This window comes from Antrostomus carolinensis, unplaced genomic scaffold (genome assembly GCF_000700745.2).
Source record: "Antrostomus carolinensis isolate BGI_N321 unplaced genomic scaffold, ASM70074v2 scaffold14423, whole genome shotgun sequence".
In the NCBI taxonomy this organism is placed as follows: domain Eukaryota; kingdom Metazoa; phylum Chordata; class Aves; order Caprimulgiformes; family Caprimulgidae; genus Antrostomus; species Antrostomus carolinensis.
In genome coordinates, this window is record NW_010307346.1 from 71,841 (window position 1) to 89,013 (window position 17,173).

Here is a 17,173-nt window from a genome sequence, read left to right on the forward strand (position 1 = left end):
TTGTTCCACATATGTCTTAAAGCTCCAGTTTCTGCCACTCTCTGAAACTATAACTTTTATCCCCACTAGTTCTCAACCCTCAGTGCTGCAGAGAGCAAAGAGCAGGAGGAGGACTGAAGGGCAGCACTTACATGCAAAATGAAAATAATAGATCCCACAGTTTACAGCTTTTTAACCTCATGATTTTGTGAGGCCTGGCTAAACATATTTGAATTTGGGAAAGGCAAACTTTAATTCCAGGAAAAATACATGAGCTGCTGACCTGGAATCTCTTTTATACTTGATTAGACAGTAAAAACTTACACGGTCACAAAAAATGCAGAATACTGAACCTTTTGAACTTGGATCCATTCTTTCAAAAATGAGGCATGGGTCCTTACAGTGTCTTTACTCTAGCTTTCAATCTCTCAAGAAAGGTGAGGCATAAGTAAGTTGATCTTTATTTTACTCTCATTACTACTTTTACTAAATCCTGATGGTCACTTTTGCTTCTCAGTAGATAGAGGTGATACTAATACAAGTTTTGCTAAAACAGGTTAAGCTAACATCCAAACAATGAAAACAGGCAAGCAATTTGTATTTGAACATCACTCAGTGTGCTCTTCATTTTCACTCTAGACAAAAGTTTTACTCAAACATTTAACTTCAGTTCATTTTTATCTACTGAATAAAGAAGATTCATACAAGAATTTAAAATTATTTTAAAATTCAGTCTGACAGCTACCAGTCATTCACTTTTGAAAATATCTTTTCAAATAAAGTTCACATTTCCTTAGACAAACATTAGCAGTATCCTGTCATCCAGTTTACAGCACCACAATCAATATCACAAGGACTAACTCAAACAAGTCTGTTACACTTCCTTGTTGAAATTTAAAAGGGAGAAGAAGAGTCTAGCAGGCATAATGTCAAGAAATATACTGTCTTATTTCCGCTTATAAATACTTCTCTCTGCTCAACTTTAGGTACATAATTTCCGTAAACTCTTAAGTCAAAAAATAATTCCCTTAGAGTTCTATATGAAACAAATAATTTTTTGTTGAATTTTGATAGCACTTTTCTCTCTTCATCCTAATGATATTTTTCTCCCAGAGGACAAAAAGTATTAATATCTTAAGTTTTTCTTTAATTATAGATATGCAGACTGCACTGTTTCATTACTAATTTTCAGAAGCCATTTGCTTTGAAACACATTTCTCATTCCAGAATAACACATCTTTCTAAAGATTGGTATTGCATATTTGTTCTAATTTTCTTAAAAGAATCTCTTAGATTTCCATATAAAAATTCAGGTCTTATTTTCCCTTTTGTTCTTTGTAACAACTAATTGTACAATGTGCAAGACCTTTAATTATCAGAAAAATTATAAACATGTGAAATGAAGAAAAGGCATCATGACTTTATCTCTGTCCTACTGCTGCCTGTGATATTTGCATAAACGACAGCGTTAGACTTTCAACTTCTTTGTAACAGGCGAAAAATTACACTCAGTTTTAAACATCATGTGGCAACATTACCACCCTTTTAGTGGTTGGAGGACAATAATGGATGAACTGCTAAGAAGAGACAATGCGATTGTCACTTTGCAAGAGCAAAGATATCCTTTTACTACCACAGGCATCCGCTTAATATCAAAATGTCACAATTCTATGCTTAGAAAATTTCTGCTATTACAGAAATATTACATAGTAGTGACAAATTCTGATTTTTATCCACCTTTTCTGAGTTTTCTGTTGTTTTTAAAGCAAATGTGATGAACACTCTTGTACTCACTCTGACTTTTTATGAACTGATGAATAAAAGTGCAGTCCCCTCCACTCTTTGAAAGAAAGTGCTCTAGTAAAGAAAGAAACACTTAAGTTTACATCTTCTTATCATTTTCAAATTGATGCAACAAAAAATTTGAAAGGCATATTAACAATATTTGTAATTATGTATTCACAGTGAACTTCGGAAATCTGAGTTAATATGCAAGCAGACAAGACAACTGAAATGATGTCTGAGTGATATTAGAAAACAGATTACTCTTTTGAACTGATCAGAAGAAAGAAGTACTTTAACTGCATTTTCAAAGGGTACTTTTAAATAAAAAAAACTAATAGCAGTTCGTAAGCATATTAAGTCCCTTACCCCAATAGAAGCTATTTTTAAAACAAATTTTATTTAATAAAATTTAGTAAAAATGAATTATGAAAAGTCCAAACATTCTGCATTTGGCATTTGCTGTACTGATCTTTCAGGTTGGGTGGTAAGAAATGACTTCCCCTGAATTTCTATTGACATCATTATAATTTTGGCAAAAAGATTAATGCACATAAGTGATATTCAAATCACAGTAAATTTAGAACATATATGATACACTGAAACATGCAACTCCATAGCACCAATGTCTCTAGTTCCTCCCATTTGTTAACTCATAATCAGACATGGATAATTGCAAATACCAAATCCAAGCATTGAAGAAATAAGAAACATGTATTTGACCTATATTCTTCAGCATTTTATTTGCTTTAAAAGGGTATTAACTAAGGGGTTTTTTTAGTCTTCACGTTTATTCTTCATATCATATCTTGAAATACAAAAGCATTTATTTTGAAAGTGTTGCTGAATATCTCCATTTACTTTTTAAATAAAGTTTCACTGCACTGAAACAATAATTTTTGAAAGAAGGACAGTTCTACAGTAGAGATCCTAAAATTGGGCTCATTTTCCAGGTTTACCCAAGACCTTCTTCAGCTCCCAACTCCATCAGAACCTTGCATCTTCAAGTAAAAAGATGCCAACATTTCCTTTCTGAAGAACCTCAAAACCCCTTTGACCTTGAGTCTAACAATCTGAAAAGGTTGCTTTTTAGTACACAAACCAGCAAAATATGTCACACTAACAAAATTTCTCAATCATTAGCTTCTGGTAACAGAAGCTGTTAAGATCAAATAAGTTTTACTATATTCCAAAGTTACTCTAAAAAGTAAACTTTTTTCTAACCCACAAAGACAGGGCTTTTAAAAGACAGCAGCATAGCTATAACATTTATTGTCCACATTTAAACTTTGTGGGCTTTTTCACATGATTGTCTAAGTGACTGTACAGAAATTTCTCTTATCTTTCTTTATATGATATACATCCCACAGAACTTAAATATGAAAGCCAGGTGTGGTGCAATTCACTGAGAAACACACCACTTATTGAAATATCTCAGCTCTACACAACTTTTTTCAGTGGCTTGACGTATAAGCAAGTTACTCTCTTCTGCACCAGAATTTCCATACGTGCAATGAGAGAAAATGCATGCCTAACCATCATCATCTTAACACACTTTGTTATAAAAAGACTCCAAGAAAGACTATAACATGAGTTCTTAGATCCTCTGCTCTTTTAATGTTATGAACAGCCACAGAAAAAAGAAATTTAAAATCCTTATTCTTGCAACAGCTAGGTAGTATGCCTGTACACATACCCTGAGGACTTGACTTGAAGTTTTGAGAGACAGAGAAACAAAAAGAATCTTTAAAAGAATAGTGATTTCACATGGCTTTACCACCATTTTCCTCTGATGGGGGGCAGAGGGGGAAGTACATATATCTTTGTATACAAATAGAGGAGACTTTTTTTTTAACTACCTTACAGGCTATTTAGCACAAAACCCAACATTGTGAATTTCTGATTTCTGCCTTCAACTGTGAAGTCTTTCCCTTATGCAAAATATCTATAACCTCTTTCACTGACAAAGTTGCTGAATCTACATTATAACCCCTAAATTCCTAGCTCTTCTGAAATAATGCAAGAAAAACAGCAACTACCTCCTGCTGCTTTCATGAGAACAAAATACCAAATCTGGCAGAGAAAATGACTGCCCATCTGCCATTATGTGAGGGCTGGATAAAGGACAGGAAGATACAGAAAGGCACAGACTGTCATGAGGAGAACACAGGCCAGTAAGCTCTAAAATGTCAGAGAAATGTGGATGGACCGGGTATAGCAGAGATGGAGAAGAACGTGGTACAACAGACGGAGTATTGCGGAACTACGCTAAAGTACAGAATTCTGAAATAGCACGGCAGACGCATGACAGAGAAGGGTGACAGACTGTATAAACACACAGAAAGCCAACTTGAATGAGCTGTTATATGTTGCCTATACTCATAAAGAAAAAGAAATTGATAGGCAGCTTCCAAAAACTCCCAAGTTTAAGCACAAGTTCTGCTGTTACTTATAGGATGGAAGAATCTGAATTTTCATGCATCCATCCACATGACATTTGAACTCTTACGCAATCCAAAATAAGTAAGAAAGGGATTGCTTCTTCAACTTTGACAAAAAAGTGAGTATCAGTGATACAATGTTTGTTATAATCACATAATAATTAATTAAAAATTGAAATATTTCAGACAACTTTTAAACTTGGAGTGATAGAAGCTAGCAGTATTTTAAAAACTAACACGACATTCCTGCCAAGAATTTTAAAACAAAAAGCATTTGTTAAAAAAAACCCATATATATATATATTTAGTGATGTTATCAATTACTTCTCTAAAACAATATTTTTGCACTCAAAGCTTGAAAGCTTTTACTAAATGTTTCAGTCTAGCTACAGGCTACTTTTGTTCACGGTATTGCATGTTTTTCTAATAACCTCCAATAACTGAACTTTCACGTTTTACATAATTAGAATGAAGAATCACAGTTCCTATATAGGAACTCAGTTTTGCTTTGTAAAGTTGTTAACTATTTTCTGAGGTGCAAGATTTAAAAACAAAAAAAAACAAACTAAAAGCAAATTTATTTCTTAACCATTCTATCAAGCATTAAGATTATTACCAACTGAAAATTACGCACTAGCGAGGTGGATCTATCTTTCTAAAACAAAGATAACAGTCCAGAGAACTCTGAACAGACATTAAGTCTCCTGCTTGCTAATCTCAGTGTGCATCGTAGCTAAGTGTCTAAAATGCTAAGACATTAAGGGATAACTAGGACTTAGATTAAGGGGAGGGTTTTGTACAGTTTCTGTTATTAGTTAACAGATCTCTCCTCCTGCTGCAAATAAGAAATAGATGTGAGGTTATGCCATGATTAACTTCCTTTATTTTGCTATCAGTCTCCCTAGTTAAGATCTTCACTTATAATACAAAAAAGGGGAAAAAGAATTAGAGCATAGAGTTTTAAAAAACTGTTTCAAAAATGTATATAGTAATCCTTAAACACTGTGAATATCAGTTAAAACCATGAGTTCTCTATATAAGCGCCCCAACCTTCCAACTAATACTACCACCATTCCTCAGATCTTTTGCTACGCAGCAAATGCTGAAGAAAGCCACATCAAGGAAAAATTTAAACTTAATGTAAGAGGACAAATATATTTTAGCCAACAGAACAATTTAGTGAACTTAGAATTAAAACTGGTATAATCTTTGCTATATCTGATATTGGGCATGGTCTTATCAGACAATCTTATTCAAAAAATTTCAAGTGTATATGAAGACACATTAGTCCAAGTACTCAGCCTTAACTAATTGGTCTTCAAAAAAACCCCATCAGTTAGTTTAATTTGTATTCATTCCTGTTTTACATAAAGACACTTTCGAGTTTTAAAAAGTTAGTTGTCACTTTTTATATTGTTCATAAACTCACATTTTTCATACTTTATAGTTAGAAAAAAAGTATGTTTTGTTGAATTTACTTACCATACCCAATTTACCACAAAAATGGTATATGTCTGTGTTGCAAGGGAAAATAAAATTAGGAGGAAAAAAGTAAATGAGTTTTCCACTTTCCTGTGTCAGAAGCCTGGCATCATTCAGTAGACTCCCACCGATTCCAGTGAGAGCCCAAAAACAAGCGAAAAAAAAAAAGAAAAAAAAAAGAAGATGACGACGACGACTTCCAAGTTGCCTCATTATGTTTTACAGACCTTTCTAAAAACACCTAAACTGAAAGTCTAAGCAAAGAAATGCTGGTCAGAGGAGTGGACAAATTCAATTTCATTTTTTAAGAGAATATTATTCAAAGTAAAACTTTAGAGAACATTTTGAATTTGTTCATCTTCAAACATCAACCATAAGACAAAAGGTAGCCTTAAGATACACTACCTTTCTCTGTGCTCCCATTAATTTTAGGTATGAAGTCATCAACTTGTATGCCTAGGATTAAGAAAGGGTATTATTTCTGGAACCAAGCAAAATATTTTGGGTTTTATTTCTTTATAAATGCCGCACCGTGAAATGTATCTGGCTTTTCACACTACCTCCTCCTTCTGAGTATCTAATCCAATGAAAACAGGCAAAATTTAATGTGCTTTCCCACACTACAGATTGTGTCCAAACATGGAAGAGGTTACTATTATCCAAAGAATTATTTTTTATTATATATGTGTGTGTATATATATACACACACAGATATATATATATATATAAAAACCTTGTATATATATATATTTATGTATACAAAAACCTTTGAAATCTTGGTGCTGAGGGGGCACAGAGTTCTAAATTGAGGAATGACCCAGAAATCTGAACACTCACAACAGCAGTGCCCTCTACTGTCATTCTGTTGTGGCCACATGTCTTACAATGGCAACAAGTGATACCAAGAAGAATGCATTACTGAGATTAACTGTAAAACTCTATTGATTTTGCCAGACAGCTAGACTACAAGATTATTATAATAAAAGTAACTGAACAGAAAAATCTGGAAACCATCTTGAAACAAGAAACTGATTACACCTACCTAAGCTGTTGTGTTCTTTAAGAGTTTTCTCTTGAAGATGTTCTAACCGTACTGTAAACAGAAGTCCAAGAAAAAGATATTTCACAGATTAAATGAAAAATAAATAATCAAAGTTTCTTCCCCACTAGTCACTAACCTTGTAAAGCAGTTAGCCGCTCATTGGTGAAGTCATTATCAGCCTGCAGAGCTTCTATTTTTGCTTGAAGCTCTTGCTCTCTCTCTTCCATTTCATCTATTTTATGCTGCAATTCTTTTTTCTCAGCCAGTCCTTTCTGTTGGATTTCTTCTTGTCTTCCCTCTGCTACCTGCTCAAAAAAAAAAAATTAAAGATCCCCAAACAAATAAAAATTAACATGTAGAGGAATGATTTCCTTGATTTTTGTATAACTAAATTGTACATAAGTAACTTTCTTTGCTGGTCAGGTAAAGCAAATGCAACCAATGCTGTATAGTACAGTAACAGAGAGACTCTCGAAATATCTTAACTAACTTTTTCTCTGAGGAACTTAAGTTTTACAGGAACAGTACCCAAGCCCACTTGATTGAAAGTCACATCATCTTCCTTGCTGGATTTCATTACAACAAGTTTCAAAGACTGTCCTCCCTCAAAGCTGGGTAATAAGTTTCAATTTTGATCCTTCTGCATATACTCATCATCATCAGTGATTAACTCATACTTGGGAAACCAATGACCTTAAAACTAATAATTTAATATTTTAATTTGGAAAGAAAAATCTTCTGAAGTGCTGAACCAGGACTCAAAGAACCTAAGTTCAAATTCCAGTATTTATCCAAGACAAATATAACAACTGTCTCAGGTCTACAAAGAGAACACTACCACCTTCCTCCTCCACATCTTCTACTTGTCTAGATTGGAGACTGTCGGAACAGGATTTATTGTACTGTGATTATTTTGTTCTCCAGCTTAAAAGACCCTTAAATATTAATATACTTAGACATTTAGTTTAATAAACAAACCTGACAGCGTGCTCCTTCTCCCCGGAAAATGAGTCATATTATTACTATGTGGTAGGTTAGTTATGTTTGTAACTGCACAAAGAGGCAACGTGAAATGCAAATTTAATTCTAGTTTTCATTCCCATTAACTGTAAGATGTTTAAGTTTAAATTTTGTTGTCTATAAAAGCAGATGAATATAAAATTTTATACTATACATAATTTTATATTATGATATACTGCAGCTCCAAAAATATGATAATTTTCAAAGTGAACAAAAAGGGAACCTTTTCAGCAATTTACTTAAGTGATGATACTTTCAAGTACATTAAATGCAAACCAAAAGTATATGTAAGAGATTATGTGTATCCTTTTTTCATCTACCTGTTGTTTAAAAGGTTTCTTAACTTTTATTTGACTGCTACATTAGAAATTAAATTGCATTTATTTGTTCCATGCATTATAGAATCATTATAAGTCAGATGAAGTTCTGTCATTACCTTTAGCTTGTCAGAAAGATCTTTAATTTCATTTACAGCTCCATTGTACTTATTAGCTAATTCTCTTAATTCTTCCTGAGTCCGTTCATTCATTTCTTTCAGGTGAGTACATTCATCTTCTGTATTACTTAAACTCCGCTGTAAGACAGAATTATTATGTAATAAATTAAAAAAATAGAGACTGTCTGCCAAACACTGAAGTTGATCTATTTTTTCCAAATGTTATATGTAACTAATCACATGTAGCCTAATCATTAAGGCTAAACAAACAGATCAAGTTCTGGCAAAAACATGATTTATATAAACCTTTGTAATGTTGTACTTAAAGAACAGATTATGTGAAAAGATATTAGCTTCATGCATGAGTGAAAAAAACCCACAGGAGGTCATACAATTAATTGTGATTAATAGGAATAAAGAATGAAACGTGTGATCCATCTCCCATAAACTGTGCAAGTTCTATAATATTTTGTGGTGCAAGGTAATGAGCAGATTTTATCATAATTTTCACCAAGTAAAAGAAGATTTAACACATTATATAAGCCAAATGGCTCTAAGAGAGTGTTCTAAATCTTTTTCTGAACTCCATAATGTGGGAAAGCATCTGAACTAAGATCTTCTTACTCAACAGGCAGCTGGGTCTTCAGGAGGCAAAGAATGCTCCAGAAGTTTGCATCAGCTCATGACAGCAGCACAGCTAAATGGTGTATAGTTTCTTCCTCATTTTTGTTTGCTCAAAGTTTGTTTCTTCATTCATACAATTTTTTTACCTTTTTTGTACCAGATCTTAGTTCTTTACCACCGAAACAGACCAAAACATCTTTAAACAAAAGTGCATTCAAAACTACATTGTATAATAATTATAAAAGGACAACTTTCAACCAAGAGCAAACAATTCTTCTGTGTGGAGAGAAAACTATGTGGCAGGAAGCACTCTAGCAAATCTCTTATTAAAGTTAAATTAGTATTTCTGCCCCAACAGTCAAAGTAAAGAGGAAAATGTATAATAAATAAGTCAGAAGATTCTTCTCTTAGTATAGGACTGGAAAGGAGAGGAAAGCTAGAAGTAAACCTAAAACTCCAACCATTAATAAACCTGTCAAGAACTATTACAATATAATAAAGTGTATTTAACTGAAATCTCATAAGGCTATTTATTACAGCACTATACAGATCACATTCTCTAAAAAGCATAAAGAGGGTAGAAACTTTTAGTGCTTAGTTTTCAGTCTTACAATATTCCTTGACCTAAGGGAACACAGCAAATAATGATACTGGAAAGAGAAAATAAAGGAAAAGATAGTAATGAAAGATAGATATCATAGAGGCAGAAATCTTATTTGAAAAAAGTGTTCAACCCTTTGTAATCTTAAAAGCTCATTCTTAAGTGTAATTTGTATGAATGGTTAAGCCAATGTTTCCATAAATTTTTCAGTTTAAACAAGGTCTAACAGCATCTTTCCTAATGTACGTATGTCATTTTCCCCTCACTTATTTCCCACACATACTAACTTCTGTAAGACAGCTTCATGAACTTTGAATTGTTTCTCATCAACTGTTTAACAACTCTATGTATTGTCTAACTGGAGAAATAAACATTAAGGCTTAATATACTCCAAGTACCAGAGTACAACAAATACTGGCATATTACAGGAAACAAAACAGGGATCTAAGTAGCAGCAGCTGTAATTATTTCAGCATTCCCAGAAAACTAGGCATGAAACTTCTATACCTCCACTTCAGACAGTTTTCTGACCACTTCAATCTTCTCCTGAAGGACCCGCCTCAGGGACTCTTTGGCTGTTGTCTCATAGTTGTGTTTGTCTTCTTGTAATGCTATAAGCTCTTTTCGTATACTGTCTTCTGTTTGATTCTGTACGTCATTCAGGTACAAAGACAGAATATAAATTAGTATTTTGTTGACTAAATATATTAGATTGCAGTAAGAACTGTATGTATGGCAGCACACATTCAATGATCAACTTGGATTGTAGGAAAACCATGGTGTTTTTTGGACACTGCTAAGACAATGTCAAGCCTAGGAGACATACAATTTGACCAACTAGAAACCTACAAGGTCCCATCTGAAAGATCTCAAACAGGACCTACAAAAAAAGTCCTTATAATGTAGGTAGTTGAGGAATTAAAAATAAAATACAACAAAGAAAAAATTAAGGCAGGTATATGTGGCTTAAACAACAATAATCAAGGCAGGGCATACTTGCTACTCCATCTCTGAATACCAGACTGCTCATTGATAATGCCTTTTTTCAAATCTCTATTTGGAAGGAAACATCCATAGGAAAGAAGACAGAATGGTTGCTTCTCACCAAAGACAGAAATTCCTTTTCTGCATTTCAGTATGTACATACAAAAGAAATCAGTTCATGCTAAAAAAAAAAAAAAAGGCTGAAAAACAGCTGTCTATTTAGATTTAAAATGATTCCATGAAATACAGAACAGACCTACAGTTTTCATGCTGCTCAGATTACCCAAACTGCACAGGCTCATTTCAGAAAGTTAGTTCCAACTGTTTTCCTTTAGCCAATTTCAAAACACTTCAGAAGACCTATCTTTCAGCACTCCTAGCATTCAACTTCAGGTGAACTTCTTACCTTTGAACATGCCTGTAATTGATTTCCCATAACCTCTAATCTTGATAGCAGCCTGTCTTCGTCTATTAAAGCCTAGCAGAAAAGAAGCATCACCATAGTATTAACATGTGCTTTATGTAGTTCCAGTACAGTTCTGCTTTAAAGACTTTAATTTTGTTGGAGTATTTACTAGGCATAGTTATTTCAAACTGGTACATAACCACTACATTTATTAAACATTATCTTTTGCACAGTTTAAAAGAGCCACCATAAGCTTTTTATTCTTTCTGCTGCTTTTTTCCCCATTGTTTGTAAATTAAGAGCTAAAATTTATACACTACTGCCTATTTCAATCCATAAAGGAAAAGGATGCCTGCAGATACCTGCCAACTAGTATCTGAAGCCTCTTGCGTGACAGCAAGTAGTCGTTGAAGGGTTGCCAGCTTCTGTTCTAACATTTGTTCCCGATGTAAGGCTTCCTACGAAGAAAGCAGAGCACCAGTCAGTTCAGCTAGAACAACTCAGAAAAACACAGGCAACATGAGATAGTAAAATACAAAAAGAAAAGGAAGCGTGGGTAGTAAACATTGTCACATACGCAAAACTAAGTCCATCTCATTTTATCCATCCATACACTTATTTTGATATTTTAATTAGAAAATGTTATCCTATAATCTCGAGTTCTTAAAAACCTTCATTTTCCATGCATATGTTGCACATGCTGAGTACACATAGTAACAAGTAATTCCTTCCAAGACTTAAAAACACTTTGACTTTTGTCAATAATTTGAGTAACAAAATTGTAAACACCAAAAGGCAGCTTGGCAGCTCTCACGTGATGAGTTGTTCATCCTCAAATCAAGTCACAAAAGAAAAATGCCAAGCCAAGAACTACTATTTTTGTTTGATTTTTGTTTTCTGAAGTAAGATATAAGAGCATCTTCTTCAACAATTCCAAGATACAGAGAATGAATAGATTGGTGAACAAGTCTGTATTTGGCCTCCCAAGAAAGAGCATCTGCCTGAGCTGCTTCCTGCTATGTCTGCAGATACATATAACATTAGTATTCATCTCAAAAGCCTCATCACTGATGTAAACAAATAAAAATTGCCATTATCAAAACCAGGCAAAATAATTCAGTAAAACTATACATAAATTAAAGTTACAGAGAATTTACTAGTAAGAATGTTTTTACATATTTTCCAGAAAGCTGATTTTATGATCCTTTCTAAAGAGATTATTTATATATATCAGCCCACACTTTACTGTGTTGCCATTTTGCAGTCTAACCTTTTTGTGACATGTCCTCTTAGTAAAAAACACATCTATTAAAACTGACACTTAAGCAAGCACAGAAAGGTTGGTGATGTCAATGAGGAAAAAGAGCTGCCAGCACTGTCCCTTCCTTTATACTTTCCAATAAATACAGCGACAAAAATATTCAAACTAAGAAGTTATATTCACAGAAACAAACTAGTTCTGGACACATGAAATGACCTCTTGCTTTGCCATTCTTTTGTTCTAACAAAACTTCTATATCCATACACAGTATATCCACAGCAGCGGATGATGCCAAAATATTAGAAGCAAAAGACAGTTGGGGACAATGAGGTAGGATGGGAGAAAGGACGGGAAAAGCAGGTATATCACATTCACCGAGTCTTCTATAAAACAGGGAGCTTTCAAGTTTCTTTTATAAAAGTCACAGTTGATACTGCTCATACAAAACCCCTGAAGTGTATGTAGAACACAGAATCATAGAATGGTTTGGGTTGGAAGGGATTTTTAAAGGTCCAACCCCCTTCAGTGAGCAGGGACATCTTCAACCACATCAGGTTGTTCACAGACCCGTCCAATCTGACAGTGAATGTTTCCAGAGACCTGGCATCTACCACCTCTCTGGGCAATAACGTTTTACATTATTTCACTACAGAAAAGGTAGTTAAATGCTTATCATGTTCTGGTTTACAAAACACAAGCCAAACAAACATATGTAGAGCATAAGATCTGTGTTTTGAAAGATTAAATATTTAGCGAAACTAATGCTGCCAAGAGAAAAGTTACCTGAAGATACTGTGAAAGCTGAAACAATTCCTGAGAATACATACTGGGAGTGTTAGCAGCAACCTAAAAATTAAAGGAATTTAAGAATGAAAATGGGTTTGGATTTTTAATTAAACTCAAAAAAATGCAAAATTCATCATTTAAATCTAGTGATGAAGGTAACTTAATATTCTCTAACTGACATTTTCAATCATTTATTGTTCTGCTACTATTTATTTTTTTTTAATCATGTAACTTTCCAACTCTGGACTGAGGCCCTGCTGTGTTAATGTCATTACAAGCTCTTGAATGGCCAACGCACCAAAAAGTTCATGGTTTTTGTTTCAGCTGAGATTTAACTGATGAAAAAGAAACAAGGTGCACAAAGGTGAAGCCATTTAACCCAAGGACAAACAGAAACCAAGGGTTTCCAGAATTTAAAATAAAGTCCCTCATATTCCAATTCAATATCATCCCACACACACACATTTCACCACATGTTTTCTGTTGACTTACTAGTCATCATCATTCCCCTTTATAAGTTTCTGTTTCAGAATTCGGAAATACCTACAACATCTATAATTGTAACTGTTCTTGCTGCACATTAGCACCATGACCTTACTTCATTTCTATTCACATGCAATTAAAGAAAATTTTACTATGTGGTGCCACTGCCTCTGCCAGGCTTAAAGTTTTTGGTAAGTCTGACTTCACACTTTCTCCAGTCGCAGAAACTGTTCTGGACTTGGGGTAGGGAAGGTGGAAAATGTGTTTATTTACTAATACTTCTAGGCTCTTCCTACACTGACATAATTTTGAAGCTGTTTCTCACACAGGTATACCTGCAGTGCCTCCTCGGAATTTCTGCCCTTGCTACATAAACTGTTTTGAAATCTCAACTAAAATGCAAAGTTAAAGAACTTCTCAGGCTGCTGACTTCACAAATAAGTTTCCTTACTTTCTCAAAATTTTATTCTTCATGTTTAAAACTCTTATTTGAACCTATTTAAGTCAATCCTCCTTTCTAGAGGCTAGACAGATGATCAGTTCCTGATCACTTGTCTCAAGAGTTTATCTATTAACAGCTTTTCTACAAGTCCCCCACATTATCAAAACTGAGTTTAAAAGTTACACTAGATATTAATGACTCTCTGACTCTACAGCAAGTGACTCTGGCTGTATCTGTAGAAGAGGAGCAGAGAGTTTTTGGTCTCAATCTCCCCTTGGAGCACTTTGAAACACGTCAGGGCACTTTCCAGCCTGTGCAGTGCAGCTTGTTCTCCGTAAAAAACAAGATACAAGGACAACAGAGCTCATCCAAACACCAAATCATGAGTTACTTTTGGGTCCCACAGAACAGATCAAGTATCAAATCATGCAATACCCAAGACCTGTTAGTCAGTGAAACTGTACCTGGAAACTTACCCACCTTAACATCAATGATTTTTTTTTTCAAAGCCATGTTTCAGATGCCATACTGTAATAAGTCAAGCTACCTTAAAATATACACGGTGACAGGGCATTACCATCACTACCTTAAATGTCACTCTAAATATTAAGGTGGGTAATAACAGGCAGTAGAAAACATATCTAAATATAACTGGACTTCAGCATTTCTTCATCTTTGTAACAAGTCAGAAAAAAGGACGTGGCTGAATAAGGCAGAAAACAGCAAATTCCTGAATTACCTTGTCAACGGGACTTGGTAATGGAGCATGGATAACACTAAAAAAAAATAAATTAAAAGTGAACACAAAGTGCAGAATAGCAGTTTGAAAATCCAGAAGATCCCTAGCACTGTGCATTTAATCAATATGCTTTGTATTTTTAAGTTTATTCTTCAGATAGAAATGAAGACTTAATACACAAACGTGCAAAACCAGTTAATACTACGCTGAGCGATGCTTTCAAAGCTACAGAACTATTTTCAAATTATAAATCCAAGGTCTATTCTAAAAAACTCTCTTTACCAACTTTTATTCCAGTAGTTATATAATATTTGACTTTTTAAAAACTGATTTATTAAGATTTAAACCAATTTACATGCACAAAACAATAGATATGAAAAGAGAGTGGATATAATACTCTCATTCACAAATTCAAAAAACTGAGTAAAATAATATTTGGTAACTTACAGTATTTTGCACACTTCCACTAGAGCAAATGTCATACTTGAATATTTTCATCAGAACTAAAAATTTAATACCATACATATGTATTTCTTACAAGGACATGCAATTACATGGAAAGTTTCCCAAAACAGTTTATTTTGACTTATCTTCCCAGAAGCAAAGACACCCTGAAGCTTCATGCAAATATTTCTGGATACTAATGATAAAAGAGTATTTAAATAAACATACAAATGCTGAGTATTGAAGATTAATAAAATTATGCCATTTGTAATTGGCACTCAGTTATTGCAAATAAGATGTTTACATTTTTTGTTTCTACTACTCTTTGAAATTTTCTCCAAAATGTGCATATATACACAGAAAACTCTCTCAATATTCATCTGAGTTTCCAAACATTATTCCATTTAACATATTTCATTATTCTTTTTATTTTTCCTCATACCAGGCAAAGCCTTCCTTCATTATGACACCAAACAACTGCACCACAAGAACACTTTACTGTATTACTTATCTGAAGAATATAAACAGTGTGATGTGTACACACGCACACACACAGAGACAGCATTAACCTCACTTTAGTAAAGTCTATGTGCATTTAAAGGAGCAAAAATACTAATCCCAATTTAAAAAAAAAAAAAAAAAAAAAAAAAGGAGGGATGGAGAATGGTCATTGGCTTTTTTCTATATTCTTCTCTTTATAATAACCATCCCAGAACACTAAACCACAGCCAGTCAGAAAGTCCAACTTGATCAGAACTTTTTGTTCTGGTTAAGTCAGACTTTCACAGTTGTCTTAATTTCTAAAAACAACAAGCAAATGAGATTTCTTTTTCATAATGCCTGCAAAACATCCATGCTCTCAGTTATTTCTTTGCACTATTACAGGAAAAGAAACTGTTCCTATGTTGATTTGAAACATAATATCCATCCAATCCTCATTATAGAGTAGTTTAATTTTGCTACACATTAATAGATACTTATTCTTACTCTGATCGCAATCGAGCTTCCATTCCATCTGGAAGAAACAGTTTGATTGTGGAGACTATACACCCATGGGTAACTGAAAAGAAACAAATACTAAGTTATCATGATTGGTAACAATTTAATTGTAAGTTCAAAGGTAATGTTATAGTAACCAAGCAAACTTCTCAAGAAACTCTGAGGTAGGCAAACAAGAAGAGGCATGAATGCCTTCAAGCACCAGTGCCTGGGTCTGCCTTCTCAGACCTCCTCTGGAGACAGGAAACTTCATCTCTAGAAACTCAAAGAGGTTCTACTGTGCGCTTAGTCCTGGCTCCGACGCGGTTCCAGTTCCAACTCTTCCACACACAGCACTGCATGCAAGATGTCTTTACTGCAGCAAGTTGAAAAAGTGAACTTTATGTTTTGATCATTAAATAAGGAAAAAGGAATGCATCTTACCTGTGCTAGGTCACGGGAATGCAGAAGGATACACAAAACAATGAGCTACCTTTTCCACAGGATTCCTATGAGCGTATCGAGGGACTTTAAAGGTAACACATCCAATTTGTGTCACCAGACACTCACTTCAACATCTGGAACTTGCCAAGTGATTGTTATTTACAAACACCAGGATCAGAAAGGGAGCAGGGAGGAAGGGTATGGGAGCCAATGAGAAGTACATCCTCTTGAACGCCATGAGCAGCGCCATTCAAGACAATGCACCTCTATTTTGGTACGCTTGCAGTACACATCTAACACACAGCCCTAGACAAGTGGCCTCTCATTTCAGAAAGAGAAAGCTTGCTTTTCCAGGACTAAATTCAAGATTCTTTGAACTCAAGAAAGAGCCTAAGGAATAAGAGGAACATATGCAGTATTTGATTCTTACATCAAGTTCAACCTCTCTTCACAATGTTTCCCAAAAATATTACTGATATCATTTTCAATGACATTGTAAACAGTCAAATTACATCTGTGTTTTGTTTTGTATGGTTCTGTGATTTGTGAAGTAAAAATTCTTTCCAGTTACATGGGAAGATAGACAGATGTCATTTCCAAAAATACTACCACAAGCTAGATACAAATAAGTATATGGCCATCCATAGTCTACCACTACACCTCAAGCGCCCACCAACACACAAAGACAAATAGCTGTTCTACTTTCAAGGTTATTAATATCAGCAAAACAGTTAATCTGGCTTTGAAAAAAAAAGGGCAATGGGTGTTTTAGGACAACGGCAGTACTCCAGGGAAACGA

The 17,173-nt window shown here is 34.3% G+C and overlaps 1 protein-coding gene across 2 annotated transcripts in view; it reads right to left on the bottom strand.

Annotated features, from left to right (window-relative positions):
* SLMAP (sarcolemma associated protein) overlaps nucleotides 1-16,008 on the bottom strand; it is a 43,881-nt gene extending 27,873 nt beyond the window's left edge. Inside the window, exons 1-11 of one of the 2 annotated variants that reach the window (XM_029084359.1) lie at nucleotides 15,940-16,008; nucleotides 14,509-14,545; nucleotides 12,842-12,904; nucleotides 11,160-11,255; nucleotides 10,798-10,869; nucleotides 9,915-10,055; nucleotides 8,183-8,320; nucleotides 6,863-7,031; nucleotides 6,727-6,777; nucleotides 6,090-6,140; nucleotides 1,774-1,836 (exon numbers count right to left, since the gene is read on the bottom strand). In XM_029084359.1, the coding sequence (XP_028940192.1) occupies nucleotides 1,774-1,836; nucleotides 6,090-6,140; nucleotides 6,727-6,777; nucleotides 6,863-7,031; nucleotides 8,183-8,320; nucleotides 9,915-10,055; nucleotides 10,798-10,869; nucleotides 11,160-11,255; nucleotides 12,842-12,904; nucleotides 14,509-14,545; nucleotides 15,940-15,962 (904 nt within the window). In that variant the 5' untranslated portion in view covers nucleotides 15,963-16,008. The remainder of the gene's footprint in view (nucleotides 1-1,773; nucleotides 1,837-6,089; nucleotides 6,141-6,726; nucleotides 6,778-6,862; nucleotides 7,032-8,182; nucleotides 8,321-9,914; nucleotides 10,056-10,797; nucleotides 10,870-11,159; nucleotides 11,256-12,841; nucleotides 12,905-14,508; nucleotides 14,546-15,939) is intronic. The other variant, XM_010165398.2, reaches the window with a different exon arrangement.
* Nucleotides 16,009-17,173: the final 1,165 nt, after the last annotated feature.